General features: G+C 46.5%; 1 protein-coding gene across 2 annotated transcripts in view; it reads left to right on the top strand.

Annotated features, from left to right (window-relative positions):
- rasal1a (RAS protein activator like 1a (GAP1 like)) overlaps positions 1–19,681 on the top strand; it is a 301,463-nt gene that overhangs the window by 166,859 nt on the left and 114,923 nt on the right. For both annotated transcript variants that reach the window (XM_085961524.1, XM_085961525.1), the window contains exon 10: positions 14,206–14,301. In XM_085961524.1, coding sequence (XP_085817650.1) covers positions 14,206–14,301 — 96 coding nt within the window. The remainder of the gene's footprint in view (positions 1–14,205; positions 14,302–19,681) is intronic.

Genomic DNA, 19,681 nt, shown 5'->3' with positions numbered 1-19,681 from the left:
AGATCCCTTGAAACTATTGAAAGACGAGGAAGGAGTTTCCTGGCCCACACTTCTCAACCACCACCTCCAAAAAAATGATTGCTTTGCTATGTGTAAGACCTTGCTGCATTTGGCTAGGTAACAACGGTGACTTCATTTTAAAAGTAATCCATTGGTTGTATAGTGCTGTGGGAGGTTCTGAGAATGTGGTGAAACACTATATAAATGCAAGTTGTTTCCTTATTTCTTACCCCGCAAAAGTTCTAAATATTTTCCATCTTATTAATTAGCATTTATCCAATTAGTCACTTCCCACCCCATTTAACTATTGCCGCACCTGTCCCAATTCCTTATAAACCAAATAACCTGCTCCAACAAGCCACATTGGCCCAGATATTCGGGTCCCAATGCGTGAGTACGCACGGGGTACTCATGCGTAGGCCCAACGAAAGTGCCGGTTTTGTGCATGCACCGCGCATGCGCGGGAAACCGGCACTTCCGTTCCCCTGAAAGAAGGGGTTCAGAAGTCAAACGCGTGCACCAGAGAGGCAGCGTGTGCGCATTGAACTTACGTTTTTTTTGCAGGTTTCTCCGGGAGGGTAAGTCTCCAGCAAGCAGGCGCAAGGCCTGCTTTTAACAAGGTAAGTGGTGAATTAATTAAAATTAAAACATTTTTTCCATAGGTTTATTATTTTTAAATACTTTAAAGAAAGGTAAGTTTATTTTTAGCCCCGTTAGAAAATGTAATTATTTTTTTCAAAAATTTAAATTGTTGTTTAAAATAGTTATTTCATGTAATTTATAGTTTATTTTAAAAATGTGATTTAAAAAAAAAATTATTTGAGGTTTAGTGATGTTTTGGGGCTTATAGTATTTATAGATTTGACAGCTCTTCCTGTCAAACTTATGAATGAAACATTCTCCATGGCCCACGTGATCCCAGGGGACGCATCGAACTAACTGCGCCCCTGGGATACGCAAGCACTGCGCGCCGGCAGTTGGAGGAGGCCCAGGATCGGAATTCCACGCAGGCCCACAGCTCAACGGCCGGCGCGCTAGGTAAGTGCAGGTCGGGGGCTTGCACCCGCGGGAAGCCTCCGACCCGAATTTCTGGGCCATTGTTTCAACTACAGTAATCCAAGTGAGAACATTATCACTCCTTCTAAATGAGCATACTTCCTGTGAGCAATGCCATGGGAGATCAACTACTTCATGTGTGCATGTGTGTGTGAGTAAATAAAATATGTTTGTATTTGTGTATACATAAGGAGTTTTAAAAAGTTTTAATGCTCACAATTTCAATATTGGGGACAAATTCCTCTGTGTGCAAAATAGGTTGACATCATAAACTCATTTATAAAGAGTGAATTTACAAATTTGCTAGACATAGCACACAGAGGAAATCCATGTTGATCAACACCGAGTGATGTTCCTCACAGGTCATCAGATCATTTTGGGTGGTAAAATATGGAAGCGTTCACCATCCTACATATAAAGTAGAAATAAGGGAAGTGCAGACAGCCTAGTACTAGAAAGTGGTTGAATGCTTGACTTTCAACCTGAATTGTCATAAGATCAAGCCATCTGATTTGTTTCTGGACGAGGTTTGTCAGGTTTCAATGGGCTTCCTGTTGACCCACCTTCTGTCAGGCTTTCATTTCCAATTTCACTGCCTGGGTGATAACCTGGTGGAGGGGATCGCCCACCTTTTATAGAACCCGCCTGATTTTCGTTCCATCGATTTCAAAGGAATTTCATACAATCCTGTGTCTTAATAATTGCACAACATAACTTTAAGTTTTATGTTGCTAATGTAGGAAGTAAATGATTCATAACTTTGAAGTCGTTTCCATCAGATTTTCCATGGCTAAGAATGCACTGATGTAAAACTGACTGCAGCATTTGGCAGAAATATTTCTGTCAACCATTGACCTTGTTAGATTTTTCACCTACACAATGTATTAATTTGTATTGATTTCTCTGGTAAAGGTTTGTTTGACTGGGTTTTTTGTCCACTTTGAAAAGTCTTTTGTCAAATTTGGGTTTTACCATTTCCTCTGCGCCTCCACAAGTTACTCACCTAGAGGAATTGGGCATGTTGAAATGAATACTCGTTAGTATATCAGGTGTTCTTTTAAACAAAAAAGGTACTGAATAATCTAATTAGAAGCAGTAATATTTGTTCCAAATTAAATGAAACCCTTTTATAATTAAATCCATATATGCCATGACGGAATGGCTCTGTCAAGAGATCTGTTGTATTAAGGAGTTTCAGCCTCTTTGACTATAATAGCATTTCTCAGGGCGTTTTTATTGAATGTAGTTTAAATGACAGAATTTCAGTATGTTTACATCATTGAACTTTGCAATAGTATATATAGCACTGCAGAATTGATGCTTATGCAAGTGGAGAAATTGGGAATTCAGATGGAAATAAATGTTCTGGTTAATATTTGGCCAAGACCCCAAAATGCCATGTATTATAATTGTTGAGAGTGATGCATCTCCCCAGTAGTGAATTTTTCTTTGGAATTTTCATACCAGTTGAACTTGTGTGGAGGGAGAGTGTTTATTGTATTCGTTCACAGGATGTGGGCATCACTGGCAAGGCCAGCATTTATTGTACATCCCTAATTGCCCTTGAACAACTTAGCTTGCTGGGCCATTTCAGAGGGCAGTTAAGAGTCAACCACATTGCAGTGGGTTTGGAGTCACATATAGGCCAGACCAAGCAAGGACGGCAGATTTCCTTCCCAAAAGGACATTAGTAAACCGGATGGGTTTTTACGAAAATCTAGTAATTTCAAGGTCAACATTACTGATACTAGCTTTTTTTTAAATTCCAGATTCATTTAATTGAATTTAAATTCCCCAGCTGCCATGGTGGGATTTGAACTCATGTTCCCCCGAGATCATTAAGTCCAGGCCCTCTGAATTACTAGTCCAGTACCATAACCGCTATGCTACCGTTCCCTTAGAACTCCCTTACAGTTTGGAACTGTGGCTTTAAGAAGTGAAGTGATGGCCATGAAGAAGCAAGCTATGGCGGCATTAGGAATGATAATGGCAGCACTGAACAAGAATGACCTGTGACCTTAGGAAGGATACCAATGGCCTACGTTGGTGGCACTAGTGGCTGACTTGGTTAGCGGAACAGGTGATATCTCCAAAATTATCTGCAGTTACAAACTACACACACATTGCGTGAAGAAATGAACAAGAGATACTGGTTTGATTAGCGTTAGGATCACCTATCTTGCCAGTTTAAAGTGATGGTTAATGTGAAATGATAGGTGGTATAGGAAGTAACTGGTCAAATATCCAGGTGCATCCAAAGGAAAGATCAATTTAATATTGTTGTGGTTCTTAGAATTAACTTCTTGAACAATTTTGATCAGCACTAGAACTGTCATCACCCAGAATAAATCTGGCAGTGATGGAGGGAAAGATATCGGGAGTGCCTCCCCATGTTACACACCATCCCTCGCTCAATGACAGGACTCAACCGATGCTGCTGCCTAATGGCAGCTTGTTAGGAGGTGCGTGAGGTCGCCCTCTGGAGACTATCCCACTGATTTTCAGTCTTTGCCTCTTGGTGATAAATCAAACTGGTCTTCATTCTTAAACTCCCTGGGGGAAAATTTTAACCCCAAGAAACTGGCGGGTTTGGGTCCAGTGGGAGGTTAAAGTGTTAGAGATCTCAATCCCGACCCCCAACTCGCCTCCAACCCGCCCACTTTCGCTTTTAATGGAGGCGGGATGGGGAGGCGGGTTGGCACTTTAAATATCATAATGAGGCTGCGTGGCTCTTTTTGAAGCACCATTTTAAATTTAACTCTGGGCTGCCGAGTTTCCTGGGCCACAGGGAACCCGGCAGCTAAACGGAAGTGAGGTCTGCTGGATCCAAGAGGTAAGCGCCTTTCCACTTACCTGCTGGATCCAGTGTCCCTGTCTCGTCAATCCCCCGCAATTGGACACCTCTCCAGCCCTTCTGCTTTCCCCCTCCGACCTTCCTCTATCCCCCCCCTCAACGAGGCATCCGACCTTTGCCCCCCCCGGCCTCCAACCACCTCTATGAGGCCTCCGACTGCCCCCCCCCCCCCAAATGAGGCCCCAAATCTCCAGCCCCCGATCTTCAACCCCCCCCACCCTCAGCCTTCCAATCCCCAGCCCTGATCTTTGACCGCTCCTCCGGCCTTCTGGTATCCCCAATCCTGGTCTCCTTTGATCCCAGCCTTCCGACCCCCATCCAATCCCACCTTCTCCGATCCCGGTCATCCAACCCCCTCCAATCCTCCCTCCCTCCTCTCTGCTCCCTGGCTGTGGCCTGGTGCCGCAGGGCTACGCGCTCGACAGCCAGCCAGCCTCTCGGTCTGGCTAACTGCAGGCGGGAAACAGAGAAAAAAGTTAATCCGGCCTCGCTGTTAAATTCGGCAGGGCCTGAGGGAAACCTGTTCTCCTGGGTTTCCCAACCACAATCCAGCCCCCCTCCCCCGCTCGCTACCCGCCTCCAAGTTAATATCCTGCCCCCTGTGTGGGGGGTTTACAGGACAAGCCTGTGCTGTGGCACAGTGCAGTGTTGTTTCTGTGATCCAGGCCACTGTGCCAGCCAGAACTGCTATGGTTCAAAAACCAACAATCCTGGTGTTTGGAATTTAAACTGGTTGAAGGCTAATCAAAATTAACTTTAAAAAACTATAAATATTAGGGAAATTTAATGGGAAGTCTTTTTTGGATTCCTACTAACTTGTTGGCAGTGAGACAATACGTTTACAATGTTGCTTACTTATTAAATCAATGTTAGCCATAGAATTTAATGACTCACTAAATGACACTGACTGTTAGGTACGGCCTGTCTTGACTGTTGCTATCTGCCTTTGAGTAAACAGGCGGTTTGTTTTTTAAGAGGGAACCTTGGCAAAAGTTAGTGAAAGATCAAAAAAACTGAGGATCAAAATGCAAAATAAATCAGAGTTCTCAAATGGGAAAAGCTAGAAAATATTAGTGGAAGTGTGAAATCACAGTAATATTTGGGGAGATTTTCCTGGATGGGTACCTGGGCACACTGGACTGTCTAGGCACCGCGAATGGAACCCACCGTCTTAACTGATCTTCGCTGCACCCAGGCAATGAAATACATCTGGGCACAGGCTCAGGAAAATCTCCCCTGTTAATGTTTAACGGCTGGGAAATCCCACAGGGGGTGATTTCAGGAAGTAAACATTGCGGTCGACGGACGGGAGGGGGCCCTTGAAATCTAAGCTCAGCCGCTCAAAGGGCCGTGTAGCTTTGATTAAGTGGGCTCTATCTGGGCGGTAGAACCGAGGCTTGCACTCAGCGCAAGTGCGACAGTTCCTCGTCAGGGACCGAACTTCCTCAATCGAGTAGAGTAAGTTGCGGGACTTTATGAAGTGGAACAGCCGCGTGACCCCTGGGTGGCAGAGGTCATTGTGGAGGGTCTGTAGCCGATCCCCGGTGGCGCTGGCACACATCCCTCGCGAGAGGGCGTCGGGGGATTCGTTAAGGGCCCCTGGCCGGTAAATGATGTCATAATCGAAGGTGGAGAGCTCGATCCGCCACCTAAGAATCTTATCATTTTTAATCTTCCCCCCTCTGTTTATTATTGAACATAAACGCTACCGACCGTTGGTCGGTAAGTAGGGTGAAGCGTTTGCCGGCTAGGTAGTGGCGCCAGTGGCGCACTGCCTCCACGATGGCTTGGGCCTCCTTTCCTACGGAGGAGTGTCTGATCTCGGGCCCTTGGAGGGTCCTCGAGAAGAAAGCTACGGGCCGCCCCGCCTGGTTGAGGGTGGCCGCCAAGGCAAAGTCAGACGCATCACTTTCCACTTGAAAGGGAGTGTTCTCGTCCACTGCCTGTAGCGTGGCCCGCTCAATATCCTGCTTAATGCTTTTGAAGGCGGCATGCGCCTCAGCAGAGAGCGGAAAAGAGGATGCTTTCAAGAGGGGGCGGGCTTTGTCGGAGTAGTTGGGGACCCATTGGGAATAATAAGAAAATAACCCCAGGCACCTTTTTCAGGGCTTTGGGAGTGTTGGGCAGGGGCAGCTCCCGTAGGGGGCGCAATCGGTTGGGGTCTGGTCCGATTTCCCCATTCTCCACCACGCTGCCTAGTATGCAGAGGCGCGTGGTGTTGTAAACGCACTTGTCCTCGTTGTAGGTGAGGTTGAGTTTTTGTGCGGTTTTCAGGAACCTCTCGAGGTTCGAGTCGTGATCCTGCTGGTTGTGACCGCAGATGGTGACGTTGTCGAGGTAGGGGAAGGTTGCCTGCAAGTGGTGGTCATCGACCATGCGGTCCATCTCCCTCTGGAAGACCGAGACCCCATTCGTCACCCCAAAGGGGACTCTGAGGAATTGGTAGAGGCGTCCGTTCGCCTCGAAGGCGGTGTATGGGCGGTCCTCTGGTCTGATAGGGAGCTGGTGGTACGCTGACTTGAGGTCGATGGTGGAGAACACCCGGTATTGGGCGATTTGGTTCACCATTTCTGATATGCGGGGTAGCGGGTAGGCGTCTAGTTGGGTGTACCTGTTGATCGTTTGGCTATCGTCGATCACCATCCGTTTCTTCTCGCTACCCCTTACCACCACGGGCTATTGCTGCGTTCAATAATGCGCTCTTTCAGGAGCCTGTCTACCTCGGTCGCGATAAACCGCCTGTCCTCCCAGCTGTACCTCCTGCTTTTGGTCGCTATTGGCCGGCAGTTAGGGGTAAGGTTCGCGAATAGCGAAGGCGGCTTTACCTTCAGGGTAGCCAGACCGCACACTGTGAGGGGCGGCTGGGACCCACCGTAATTGAGCGTGATGCTTTGGTGGTAGCACTGGAAATCCAGGCCCAAGATCACGCTCGCACATAGATTCTTCATGATTAATACTTTAAAATTATCGTATACAGTTCCGTTAACGGACAATTGTACCGTGCAGTAACCCATAATGGTCGATGTCTGGGTTTTATCAGCCATGGAGATGGTACCCCGAGTAGGGACCACCTTTAGGGAGAGTTGTTGTACCAGTTCAGGGTGGATAAAACTCTCCGTGCTTCCACTGTCAATTAAACATTTAACCCTGCACCCGTTTACCTCGATGTCCACCATTGATTTGGATAGCGGGTGCGGCCTGGTCTGGTCCACTGTGACCGATGCCACTGTAGGGCCCTGATCGAGACAAGATGGCGTCCACGCTGTCTGCTCACAAGATGGCGGACCCCACGAGGTCGGGCAAGATGGCGTCCAAGATGGCCGCTCCCACGGTGCACACGCGGCGGTGGCGGGTTTTCCGGCGGGGTTCCCTCTGCTCACCTTCCCGAAGTGCTCCTTCTTACCGCACTTAAAGCAGGTGGTGCCTTTCACCGGGCACAGGTTTCTGGTGTGCTTCGGCTGCCCGTAGAAGTAGCAGTTAGGTCCCCGACGCGTCGCGGCTGTCGTAGGGCTTCTGGGGGGAGAGCGGGGCCCCGACGGTGTCGGGCTGCCGGGCGGGGAAGATGCCTTCCAAGATGGCGGCGCCCTTGGTGCACACGTGGCAGCGTGGACGGCGCGGGCTGAAGAGTAGGCGTCCGAGTTTCTCTGGGCCACATCCAGGGATCGTGCTGTGTCCGCAGCCTGTTTCAGGTCCAATCCCGTTTTTTCCAGCAGTCTCTGCCGGATGTAAGTGGAGCTGAGGCCTGTGATAAAGGCATCACGAACAAGCTCGTCAGTGTACACTGCGGCTTTTACATCTTGGCACTTGCAGTCTTTGCCAAGCGTTTTCAGGGTGCCTAGGAACTCCTCCACCGATTCCCCAGGTCGCTGTGCGCGAGTAGCGAGCAGATGCCTAGCATACACCTCATTCGTAGGCTGCTGGTAATGCGCCTTTAAGATGTCGCAGGCGGCCGGGTACGTGTCGGCGTCTTGGATGAGGGGGTAAACCTGGTGGCTTACCCAATTCCGCAGAATTCCGAGTTTCATACTCGCAGCGTCCGTAGCGCCTTTGACGGCTGCGGAATTGTCCAAGAAGAATTCCATACACATAAACCAGTGTCCGAAGCGTGCCGATGCGTCCGAAGCATGCTGGTCCAAATCCAAACATTCGGGTTTCAAGAGTTGATCCATTGTGTTGAAAATTAAGTCAATAAAATTGATGTGCCTCAATAAATCCGAGACTCGATGTTAGTGAAACAAAACAAGGCTTTTATTGACTTAGAAGGTAACACACAGAGGAGAATGTATCTTCCATCCAGAGGTCTGCCGTACTGGATGTGCTGCAGGCTGGGCCAGCTTACATAGGAGCCAGGTATGGGCGGAGCCCTACACACAGTACAATACAATGGAAATGAAACTGAAACCAACCACAGTCACAGGCAGAGAAATACTGATGAGTGATGAATGGAATATTTCATCACAAGTGAATTTTAGCTTAAATGGAAAGCAGAATAAGAATCCACAATTTAATTTTCTGAACCTGTTTTTCAATGATTTAAGGCCATTTCTATAATAAATGTATTACTGTAATTTAAGAGGTGAATGAGTTTTCAGTTACTTTAACACTGTGTTTTAGGGTGTCTAGCCACTGCCACTGCATTTCCTCCTTCAGATAATGTGCCACAACAGTCTGGGCTGTAAACTTCTCAGCAATCATTTACCAACAGCAACTGTCTGTCAGGAGGAGAGTGGCCTCCCAACATAGAACCATACAGCACAGAAGGAGGCCATTTGGCCCATCATGCCTATGCTAGCTCTCTGAAGGAGCTACCAATTAGTCCCACTCTCCTGCTCTTTCCCGATAGCCCTGCAAGTTTTTCCTTTTTAAATAAAAATCCAATTCTCTTTTGAAAGTTACTGTTGAATCTGCTTCCACCACCCTTTCAGGCAATGCATTCCAGATCATAACAACTTGCTGAGTAAAATTTTTTTCCTCATCTTCCCCTTGGCTTGTTTGCCAATTATTTTAAATGTGTGTCCCCTGGTTACCGACCTACCTGCCAGTGGAAACAGTTTCTCCCTATGTATTCTATCAAAACTCCATATAATTGGAACACCTCTATTAAATCTCCCCTTAACCTTCTCTGCTCTCAGGAGAACAATCCCAGCTTCTCTAGTCTCTCCAGATAACTGAAACTCCTCATTCTTGGTACCATTCTAGTGAATCTCCTTTGCACCCTCTCCCAAACCTTGACATCCTTTCTAACGTGTGGTGTTTAACTTACATGTTTAACTTATGTTTACTGCAAAAAGGCAGTTTCCACAAGCAGAATGAGTCTCTTGTGCATCGAAACTGATCCCTCCGATACGTGCCTTGGGACTAGCAATTACATCTTATTCACGGTGTAATGCACTGGTATCCATGTGCCCTGTGCCCAGTCTTTACATTTTAAATATCTTCCACCCCCACTCCCACTGTCATAGCAGCTCATAGCGTTGCTATGGCACAAATGATGGAAAATATTTCTATCATTTGAACATCATTACCATACACCCACTCGTATATGGACAGATGCATTGTACGTCACCTGTCACTTCTGGCAGGATACCTGATGTCGATTTTGAATTCACGTAAACCCTGTTTATCTAAAATCCTATAAAAAATAGAAGGGGTAATTCAGTACAGAGCAGCGATAGTAGGGAGTAGGGCTCAGGAACTCGTGGCTATGCTTCCCGTGATTTAAGAATAATCAATAAAGAATTATGGGGTATGCGCCTGTAACTATCTGAGCTTTGCTCCCTGCGAGCACCAGGTCCTGCTGGAAATGCCGTCCCGATAATTTAGAGATTTTACCTATTTTGTCACACAACAGAAATTCAGTTTATGTCGCAATGATTACAAGGCAGCATTTCAAACAGGCCCTGATGTATACTCTAAGGCTTTGCAATTGATGGTGCCATCAGAATCACTTGACTGTAACTGCAGCTACTTGTTGTCGTGCTTGTAGTTTTCTTGCTTTTACTTGACATCTGTGATGAGCAGATTACACAGATAATGACTTTTCCAATATTCTGCCCTTACAAGCCTCCTGGCACGGAGATTGATGTCCCAATAAAGAAACAGTGAAACACGCCTCCATCGAATATCAGTCAAGGTTGTGATCTGAGCAGTCACAAGGCTCTGGGTTGGACGTTAAATCCCGTCTGGCTGCAATTGTTTATAAACCTTTAGCTTCCTGCAGCAGTACATGTAAAAGCTATTACGGCATTGGAATGTAAATGGTGGGTGCCATGGGCAGATCATTTCTTAAGCACATTATTTAATCAGCTTGCTTATCTGCAACTCCTTTGTGGCCACAGTGTGGCTTAGTGTACTTTTCACACTTAAGTCAAAATTGAACCATGAGGCATTTCAAAGGATTGTTGTTTAAAATGGTAATGTCTGACTTTTTATATTCTGATTTCAGCAATTGCAGGTTGGTGAGAAGCATCATAAGATGTTTGACTCATCGAATCATAGAAATTTACAGCATGGAAGGAGGCCATTCGGCCCATCGTGTCCGTGCCAGCCGACAAAAAGCTACCCAGCCTAATCCCACTTTCCAGCTCTTGGTCCGTAGCCCTGTAGGTTACGGCACTTCAAGTGCGCATCCAAGCACTTTTTAAATGTGGTGAGGGTTTCTGCCTCTAACACCCTTTCAGGCAGTGAGTTCCAGACCCCAACCACCCTCTGGGTGAAGAAATTTCCCTTCATATCCCCATTAAACCTCCTACCAATTACTTTAAATCTACGCCCCTGGTTGTTGACCCCTCTCTGCTAAGGGAAATAGGTCCTTCCTGTCCACTCTATCTATGCCCCTCATAATTTTATACACCTCAATAAGGTCTCCCCTCAGCCTCCTCTGTTCCAAAGAAAACAAACCCAGCCTATCCAGCCTTTCCTCGTAGCTATAATTCTCCAGTCCAGGCAACATTCTCATTAATCTCCTCTGTACCCTCTAGTGCTCTCTTGAACATAATAAGAGATAGAATAGAACAGAATATAACGAATTAATAAATTATTACATTTCTGTACCTGGAGGCCTGTGACAGTGGAGACGTTATCATCTTTATTACACTGTGAAGGCTGCCTGTTTTCTGCTCATGACAGCTGTCGTGTAATCACAAGATAATTACAAACAAGAAACAAAGTCCTTCAGATGGCACTATAAACTGAGAGCTGTACAGTTTACATCACCAGGGCTGGTGGTTTGAAATGCTGCCATGTATTCGTTGCCAATATGCATTCCTTTAGCACTTTGAAATCCCTGCAAATGACATCCACGGCCTTTGTGTGTTGTTAGCACTGACAGCCATTCATTGTGATATCGTATCTGTTGAACTTTGAACCACACGCACATAAAATTGGTATTTTTCAGGAATCAGAGCAAGAAACAGAATGAACTAGTGTACATCATGCACAACAACAACTTGCAATTATATAGTGCCTTTAATGTATGGAAACCTCCCAAGGCACCTCACAGGAGCGTAATCAGACAAAAGTTGACACCGAGCCAAAGAAGACATTATTAAGGGAGGTGGTGGCTAAAAGCTTGGTCAAAGAGGTAGGTTTTAAGGAGAGTCTTAAAGGAGGAGAGAGAGGCGGAGAGGTTTAAGGAGGGAATTCGAGAGTTTAGAGCCCAGATGGCTGAAGGCACAGCCGTCACAGGTGAGACGATGGAAGTGTGATGCTTAAGAGACCAGAAGTGGAGGAACACAGAGTTCTCGGAGGGTTATATGTCTGGAGGAGGTTACAGAGATAGGGAGGGGCGAGGGATTTGAACATGAGAATTTTAAATTTGAGAACAGTTGCATAAGATACTCTATACAGGACTCTTCTGTATGACAGTCTAAGTAAAAAGTCTCAGTGAAACCCTACCCTGAAACAGAAATAGAAAACACTGGAAACAGCAGGTTAGGCAGCACTTATGGAGAGAGCAGACAGGAAGTTTGCTCAGAGCTGGAAAATATTACAAATGAACAGCATTTAAAAAGGAACAGAACAAGGGTAAGGGGGAAAAACAAAAAACCCAACCCTATTCTGACCCTGGTCTGGTATTATAGAGTTATAACCTCCCCTTCCTGTGCCATGATGAAGAGCTGTGTGGCTAAAACTTAGTGACAAAAATGGAAGTGTCTGGTGGACAGTAGAATCATTGGTGGTGTCAAGGTTGGAACTCTGATAGTAAAACTGAAATAGTACAGTTCTGAAAATGGCAACAGAAAATTGCAAATGGAAGTGTGTTGCACAGATGTGGTGCATGTGTTTGTTTAACACGACTGTTTAAATTCACTCGCTGACATAGTTTAAAATATCACCCAAACCCCTCAAATGTGTTTCAGTCTCTTAACGCACTCTCAGCCTTTTCTGATTCTCTATTTAAAACCTTACAATAAGTCACATGATATGTTCCCTTCCTTTATAATGCCATAAAATGGCCAATCTGCTCTCATTATCATAACAAGGCAACCACTTCCTCCAGTCAACTTTAACTCACTGTTAAGCTGCTTATCTAGAACGTCCATTCCCCCTGCGTCGCCATGGTTCCAACAAATCTTTCATTGAAAAAAACCCACTCCCAAACCCCTTCTGCTGGCTCATTTAGTTTATTTATTTGCTCAGTGAAAAAGAAAAGAAAGACTTGCATTTATATAGCGCCTTTCACGACCTCAGGGTGTCCCAAAGCGCTTTACAGCCAATGACGTACTTTTGAAGTTGTAATGTTGTAATGTGGGAAACGTTCCGCAGTGTGGAGCAGAACCATACAGGTTCATTGAATTGCTTTCCATACTGCTGGAGTAGGGAGGGGAAAACCCGCCAGCACCTCTGCTCCAGATCACTGCGAATGTTCAAACATCGTGAGAGGATAGGATTGGGTACGGCTATGATGCCGCAGACGGGAAAATAACCTTCTGACACATGAAGATATATTCTTGGGGCATAATTCTGGTGCAGCTGAATTGGAAGCACTGGAAATTGGGGCAGTATGCGGACTACTGGGTTTCCAACTTTTCAGGTCACAAGTGGCAAAATCTGACTGAGTGGACGGCTGCTTCACCTGCCTGCAACCCCGTGTCCCGACAGCAGTTTGGGGGGGGGGGGGGTGTCTGTGGGCATTCCTGGGCTATGGCGAGTATCCCTCCAGATACTACTGCGAGAGGCCCAGCAGTAGCCAAGTCTGCGGAAAGCAGATGTGGGCACTGTACTGGGCCACTTGTGGCCCCCACAATGAGAGAGTCAAATGATAATCAATCCCCGAGGCACAGGTGCCTACCTGTATGTTAATGACTCCACCTCTGGGATTTAGGATGCAGTATTGGTCCAATGGCACCGCCAGATTTTTTTTTACCCTGTTTATATATTATGTAGAATCAAAAACTACTTAACAGTATGTTTCAAAGCGTTAACACACTTCAGGTGATGATCGTGATCCAGGAGTTCAAAGCTCGAGCAGCTTACATCATGTATTCATGCTCCGGCCCTGCAACATGCCTCTGATTGTTGGTTCTGCTCAAGTTCATTTACAAACAGAATCAATTCAAAGAAAGAACTTGTATTTATATAGCACCTTTTACAACTTCAGGACATCCCAAAGTGCTTCACAGCCAATGAAGTACTTTTGAAGTCTAGTCACTGTTGTAATGGAGGAAATGCGGCAGTCAATATGTGCACAGCAAGCTCCCACAAACAGCAATGGGTTAATGACCAGGTAATCTGTTTTGGTGATGTTGATTGAGGGATAAATATTGGCTAGGACACTGGGGATAACTTCCCTGCTCTTTGAAATAGTGCCATGGAATCTTATACGTCCACCTGAGAGAGCCGACGGGACCTCGGTTTAACGTCTCATCCGAAAGATGGCACCTCCAACAGTGCAGCACTCCCTCCATACGAGCGCTGAGCTGTCAGCCCTAGATTTTGTGCTCAAGTCTCTGGAGCGGGACTTGAACCCACAGACTTCTTACTCAGAGGCGAGAGTGCTACCCACTGAGCCACGGCTGACACCTTCCTGGGGCGTGGGGCGTGGTCAGCTACTGTACATTGTTTACTTATCAGCAAGTAAATATTAATCAGTTCAATGTTCCATATGAGATCACATATAAATTCACAACCAAGTGCTGCTGTGTACCAAGCAACAGAAACTAAACGCACCGCTTTCTGATTTTGTATAATTGATGTCTAACTTAAATTTGAAAGCACATTGCTAAAATGACAGCTACTTACTTGATTTATAAAAGGATTATGATGTGTAACTTTGACATTCTCTTCTCTTTTAGGGTGTTGCTGCTGCAGGGCCTGCTATAAGAACCACTCTGCCCGAATCTTCACAGGCTTATGACATAGACCTGGCATCCGCAGACTGTCTAAACTGGGTGAGTGTTGAGGTTATGCATCGTAAAATTTACAATGTTAAGAAATGACATGGAATGGTTTAAAAATAAAACTGATCCAAGACTGTCACCTCCTTTCTTTTTGGTGTGTGCTGCTGTTGTTGCTGTAACTCCAGATTTTTAGAATATAAATATTTTAAAAAATAACATTATGCAGCTACAAAGACTTGGTGGTTAAATGCACTGCACGGTGCGACTGGACCTTGCAGAGTAGGAAGGTCCCAGGTTTGATCTCTGTGCTGAGTTAGCTGGTTTCAGTTGGGGCAGGGATCAGGGTAATGCAATCCAGCACTCCTGGACTAGGAAAGCCCCAGATGAATTTTTACCCCATTGAGTCTGGAGGTGACTTATTTATGTATGAGATATCAGCGGCAGATGGGCAGGGGCAGATGCGGGTGATGTTATCGAGGTGGTCTTGGTGAAGCAGAGGACTTGTGGTCAGAGGCTCAGTTCGAGGTTAAGTAAGCCATTGGCCGCGATTTCGCTTACCGAGGCAGATCCGGGGCGGCCAGTGTCAATAGCGCGGTCCCAGCCTGCTGCCTGCTCCATCCCGCTCTGTGAGAAGAAATTTCCATTGATTGGGCTTGTTAAGCCCGCCCCTTGAGATTCCCGGCCAATTAAAAGAAAGCAGATCTGATTACGTCATTTGATGACGCGTCATCAGCAAGTTTCCTTAAAGGGACCATGTCTAAATTTACTTTGACAGTTGTGCTGTCAGTGTTCTGTAGCATTGAGGTGCTGCAAACACTGCCAAGCACTGCACAAAGGTGCACGGCTGCACCCAGGCTCTCCCATGGCACCCTCCACATGCTTATGGAGGGAGTCACCTCACGCAGGGAGGTCCTCTTCCCTTCCAATGGGCGGAAGAGACCTCCCCAAGACACCAACGCAGCCTGGTTGCACATTGCACAGGAGGGCACAAGCAGGGATGTCGTCAGGAGGACCAGGCTGCAGTGGCGCAAGCCTTTCAATTATCAAAGTAGATCACAAAACGTTACTGCCATGCCACACTCTACCTCATCCTGCTGTGCCACTCATCACATCCCCATCACTCTGCCTTCCCTACCCTACTCCTGCAAATCTTTACTCACACCAATTACCTCCACCCATCCCTGTTTATCTACATTATCACTTCCCCATCTCACTAGCCACCCCTCACAATCACCCTCATCCAAGTGCAAGCATACTAACTAACAACACACAAGGGTAGGTACTTGGGTGTTTTAGCCAATGTTCATGTGAAGTTTCTGTTAATGTGCTGTCAAACATTGAAATCTTTATTTTCAACACTTTACGTTCTTGGACAGATTTGTGTGCACCTCTGAAAGTGGCTTAGTGAGTTGCAGTGAGTGGTGAGACATAGGCTGGATTTTCATTCAGAAGTTGGGGAGGAGGCGGGACTACAACTTTCGGGTTGTAGTCCCGCCTCCATCGAGATGCGGCCAATCCACGTGATTTTCACTTGATTGACCTTGTTGAGCCTGCCCAGCAGGCTCAGCTGGCCAATTAAGGGCCACCCGGCAACAGGTGACGTCACAGACTGAAATTTCATCTGTCAAGACATGTTGACAGATGAAATACCAGTGTTTCACAGCTGTTTGAAGCTGTCAAACACTGACAGTCTTACTTCTAACCTAAGTCCTTCTACGCAGACTCAGTTAGAACTCTCGCCGGCACTGAAAGCTGAAGGCTGTCACTTTTGACAGCTCGCGGCCATTCTGCTTTCTGTGCCGACAGAATGATGGACTCCCGAAGCCTAGAGGAAGGAAGGCTGTAAAGGTAAGTACAGGTAATTTAAACTTCTTTACACACTTTAGATACACCAAACACACTTACCTTTGCACTCATGCACCCATCACTCACCTGAACACCAACATCTCGACCCCTCCAAGTCCTTCAACCCGACGGCCCGACTCCTCTAACCTGGCGTGGTTTGGAGCCGTCGGGAATCCCACACGACACCCTTCAAAATAGGGATTAGGCTAAAAACTGCCTGTTAATTACCTGTTAACAGGCAGTTAATTGGCACTAATCCCTTCCTGCCTTGGGTCGGCGGGTCCCAGTGCGGGGCGGGTACCCGCCTCCTTTGAAACTTACATGGAGGCGGGTTTTGGGCGGGATGGTGTCGGGACCCCCGAATTCGGGATTTTAGCCCCCCGCATGCCTAAAAGCCCGCCTCACGGCACACTGAAAATCGACCCCATAATGTTACCCTCTGCAATGGCGAGGAGTGTGAAAGGAATGGCTTGGGCATTGTGGGGATGTTTTATGTTGTTGGTGTGGGGTGGTGCTAACCTGGTGCATCATGTGGCAGCCAGGGTGTACAGCCTCAAGTGAAGTAAATGTGGTCATGGTGAGGCCATCCCTGGTGTCCCGGGCAGCAATGTGGTCGGGTGCTGATGCGCTGTGTCCTGTGCAGCATCAGTTGATTGCGGAGAAGGTTGGTGTTGATGTTGGTGTGCCCGGTGATGCTGGTGCTGGGGCTGATCATGGTAGGATTCTGAGGACCAAGGTGAGATTTTTTCAAGGGCACCGATGCTGATGGAATAAATGGCAGGTGAGGTCGAAATGTCAGAAGCGATCTGTCAATGGTGAGAGAGGTTGTTCCAATGAGGTGACACTGGATAGAGAGTTTGCTGCAAACACTTGCAACCTGCATAAAGCTCAATCTGTCTTCCAAATGCAGTAAGCAACAGCTTCTAACCTTGGAAAGTGAAGACCTATGAAATGGGAGCTTTTATAGACCATTTGCAGCTGTCATGTTAGTAAATCGTCCCATGCTGACACAACACCCGACCTCCTTACCTGATGTGATCCCCGAGCAGTGGGGAAGCTGTTGACGAACTCTAAAAATCTAAAGGTAAATTTAAAATAATACTTAATTGCCTCTTAACGATTCAGCTGATGATCTAAATTGCCTCCCCCGCCGCTTGTTGTCGGGTCTGTTCAGCGCTGACAGACCCGACACCTGGGAGACTAGCGTGGAGGCGGGTTGACAGCGGGGTCCCGACTCGCTGTCAATCATTTCAGATTTCACAGCTGACCTGCCTCCGATCCCATGCTCTCAGCGCCGGTAAAATTCCAGCCATTGAGATTGCAAACCATCTGGTTCGGCCTGAGGCAATGGCCAGGGAGTGGCTTGGAATCGCTGGTGAGAGTACAGAGATTGTGGCAGGGGCTGAAGACAATGGCTTTGGTCGTCTCAGTATTTAGCTGACTTGATTTTGTACAAGTAGTCTGACGGTACTGAGGCAGTAAAGAGGTCAAGAGAGGTAGTGGAGAGGGAGAGCGGGGTGTCATCAGCGTTCATATAGAAGTTCGCCCCATGTCTGCCGAATATATTGCCAAGGGACAGCGTGTAGGTGAGGAAGAGGAGGGGGGGGGGCCAAGGATAGTCCCTGGGGGGACTCTGGAGATGACGGAGTTCTGCACCTATAAGGTGAGGTGGCTGCTGGAATTTCTTGACCTGTGGCACCTGCTTGGCCAGGTCACTCTCCCAGCAAACTCTGTCCCCCTTCTCCCTCCACCGCCTGGCCGGGCCTTGTACTGGGATCGGGGCAGCAACAGGAGTGAACTTCCACCAGCGCATCTTCAGTTTTCGAGTATATTACATATGCCCTTATATTGCTTGATGTTCACCTAACAAATAAAATAAAGCTAGTACATTGCCGATAAGATGTAATAACGTTGGACATTTAGAGGCCACTTTGTGAGACCCTACACCTCGTTAGGGACTCCTACACAGCTAGTGGGATCACGTAATTGCAGGTGTGCTACCCATGCTTTCCATCCATCAAAATCAATGGACAAAAATTACAGACACAGCACCGGTGAATTTGTGAATCTTGCTGTGTTAATGTATCCACCACATTGGCTGGATAAATGTATAAAATCCAGAACAATCAAATTGATTCTGAATTTTGAAAGGTTATTGCTCACATCAGTTTCCTTTGTTCAGAGCCATTTGACAGATCTCTATCTCTATGAGGTAAACAACTTCTGTTTTCAAGGCATTAAATACTAAGCACCAGTCCTGTATGTTAATGTTCAAATTGCGCAGTAAGAATTATTGTCCAGGATGGCATGCTGCATGAGACGGCTGCGACACAGCTGGCTTAAAAAAGTCTTTAAAAATAAAATATTATTTTGCTTCAGAGCTTTGGGATTTTGCTCCAACAAAATTAGGTGTGCCTACCCCTGGGAGGACTGCTAGTGCCTGTGGAATTGTACCTCAGCAGAGTCACAGCACTTAGGGGAGAGGGAGTGAGAGAGAGAGAAGCACTATATCTATAATCCAGAGTTAAAATGAACTCTACTTCTCCATTTTAAATAAACTCAATCTCTTTTTATTATTTTGGACAATTTAGGATGAACCCATTATAATGACTATGTATTGGTTGGTAGGCAGGGAGCAGGCAAAGTGGTGGGGGCAGAGGAAAGACCATGGGCCTTGTTGACAGTGGACCCTATAGACTGTGGTTTAAATGTTCTGCTCCGGGATTTAAAATAAAATAAAACCTGTGCTGGTTATTCATGATTCAAGGGTTGGTTCTGGCCTGAAGTGCGAGATCTTGTGTTCCCGTTCCAAGAGCAGCTACATACCTGGACCGCCAACCCGCCCCCCACATCCCACCCGCCTTATGTGCTCTTAGTACAGGCCGATCTGTGACTCTTTCTTACTTCAGAATGATTTTGTGTTTTTATTAGATTTCACACGGTTGATTTCTGTCTTCACCGCCTGGAACGGAATGAAAATCGGCAGGTTCTGTAATGAGCTGGGGATCCACTCTGCCAGATCACCCTACAGGCAGTGAAGGCCAAGATGTACCCCCACATCTCCTGTTGGCATTGCCAGTACTGGGTGTTTTACAGTAGTGGCTGTCCTCACCATTTGGGATTTATTGATATATCATGCTTTTCCTTTTACTGATTTGGTTTGTACAATCTCAACTTATTTTAGCTTTTCGTGAAAACCTTCAAGTCGAAAGTTTTTCAAAAGTGATCTTCATTCAATACCTGCATATTTTGGTGGATTTTAGGACTATGGCTTATTTTTATATTGCAAACTGATACCACTGAATTTAGTACAGCTGCTCCAAGTATGAGTGTTATGGTAATTATTCTGGGAGCCTTGTGTAGTATCGGCTCATTACAGCAGTACGAACCTTGCTGTAGTTCCAGATTCACAAAGTCGCCACTCCACCTTCAGTTGCTGTCCAAGCCAATGTTCTGATTTTCCACTCCTGTGTGCTTGCCGGTTGCTCATTTTAAAAAAACACACAACAGCTCCCCTTAATGTAGCCTGTGAAAAACCCACGACCTGATGCACCAGTTATTGTCCTTTCTGCACTGTATCAAACTA

This window comes from Somniosus microcephalus, chromosome 19, assembly GCF_052327205.1.
Source record: "Somniosus microcephalus isolate GS21.2 chromosome 19, FLI_Smic_1.0, whole genome shotgun sequence".
In the NCBI taxonomy this organism is placed as follows: Eukaryota; Metazoa; Chordata; class Chondrichthyes; order Squaliformes; family Somniosidae; genus Somniosus; species Somniosus microcephalus.
This window is presented reverse-complemented; position numbering and strand designations above follow the sequence as displayed.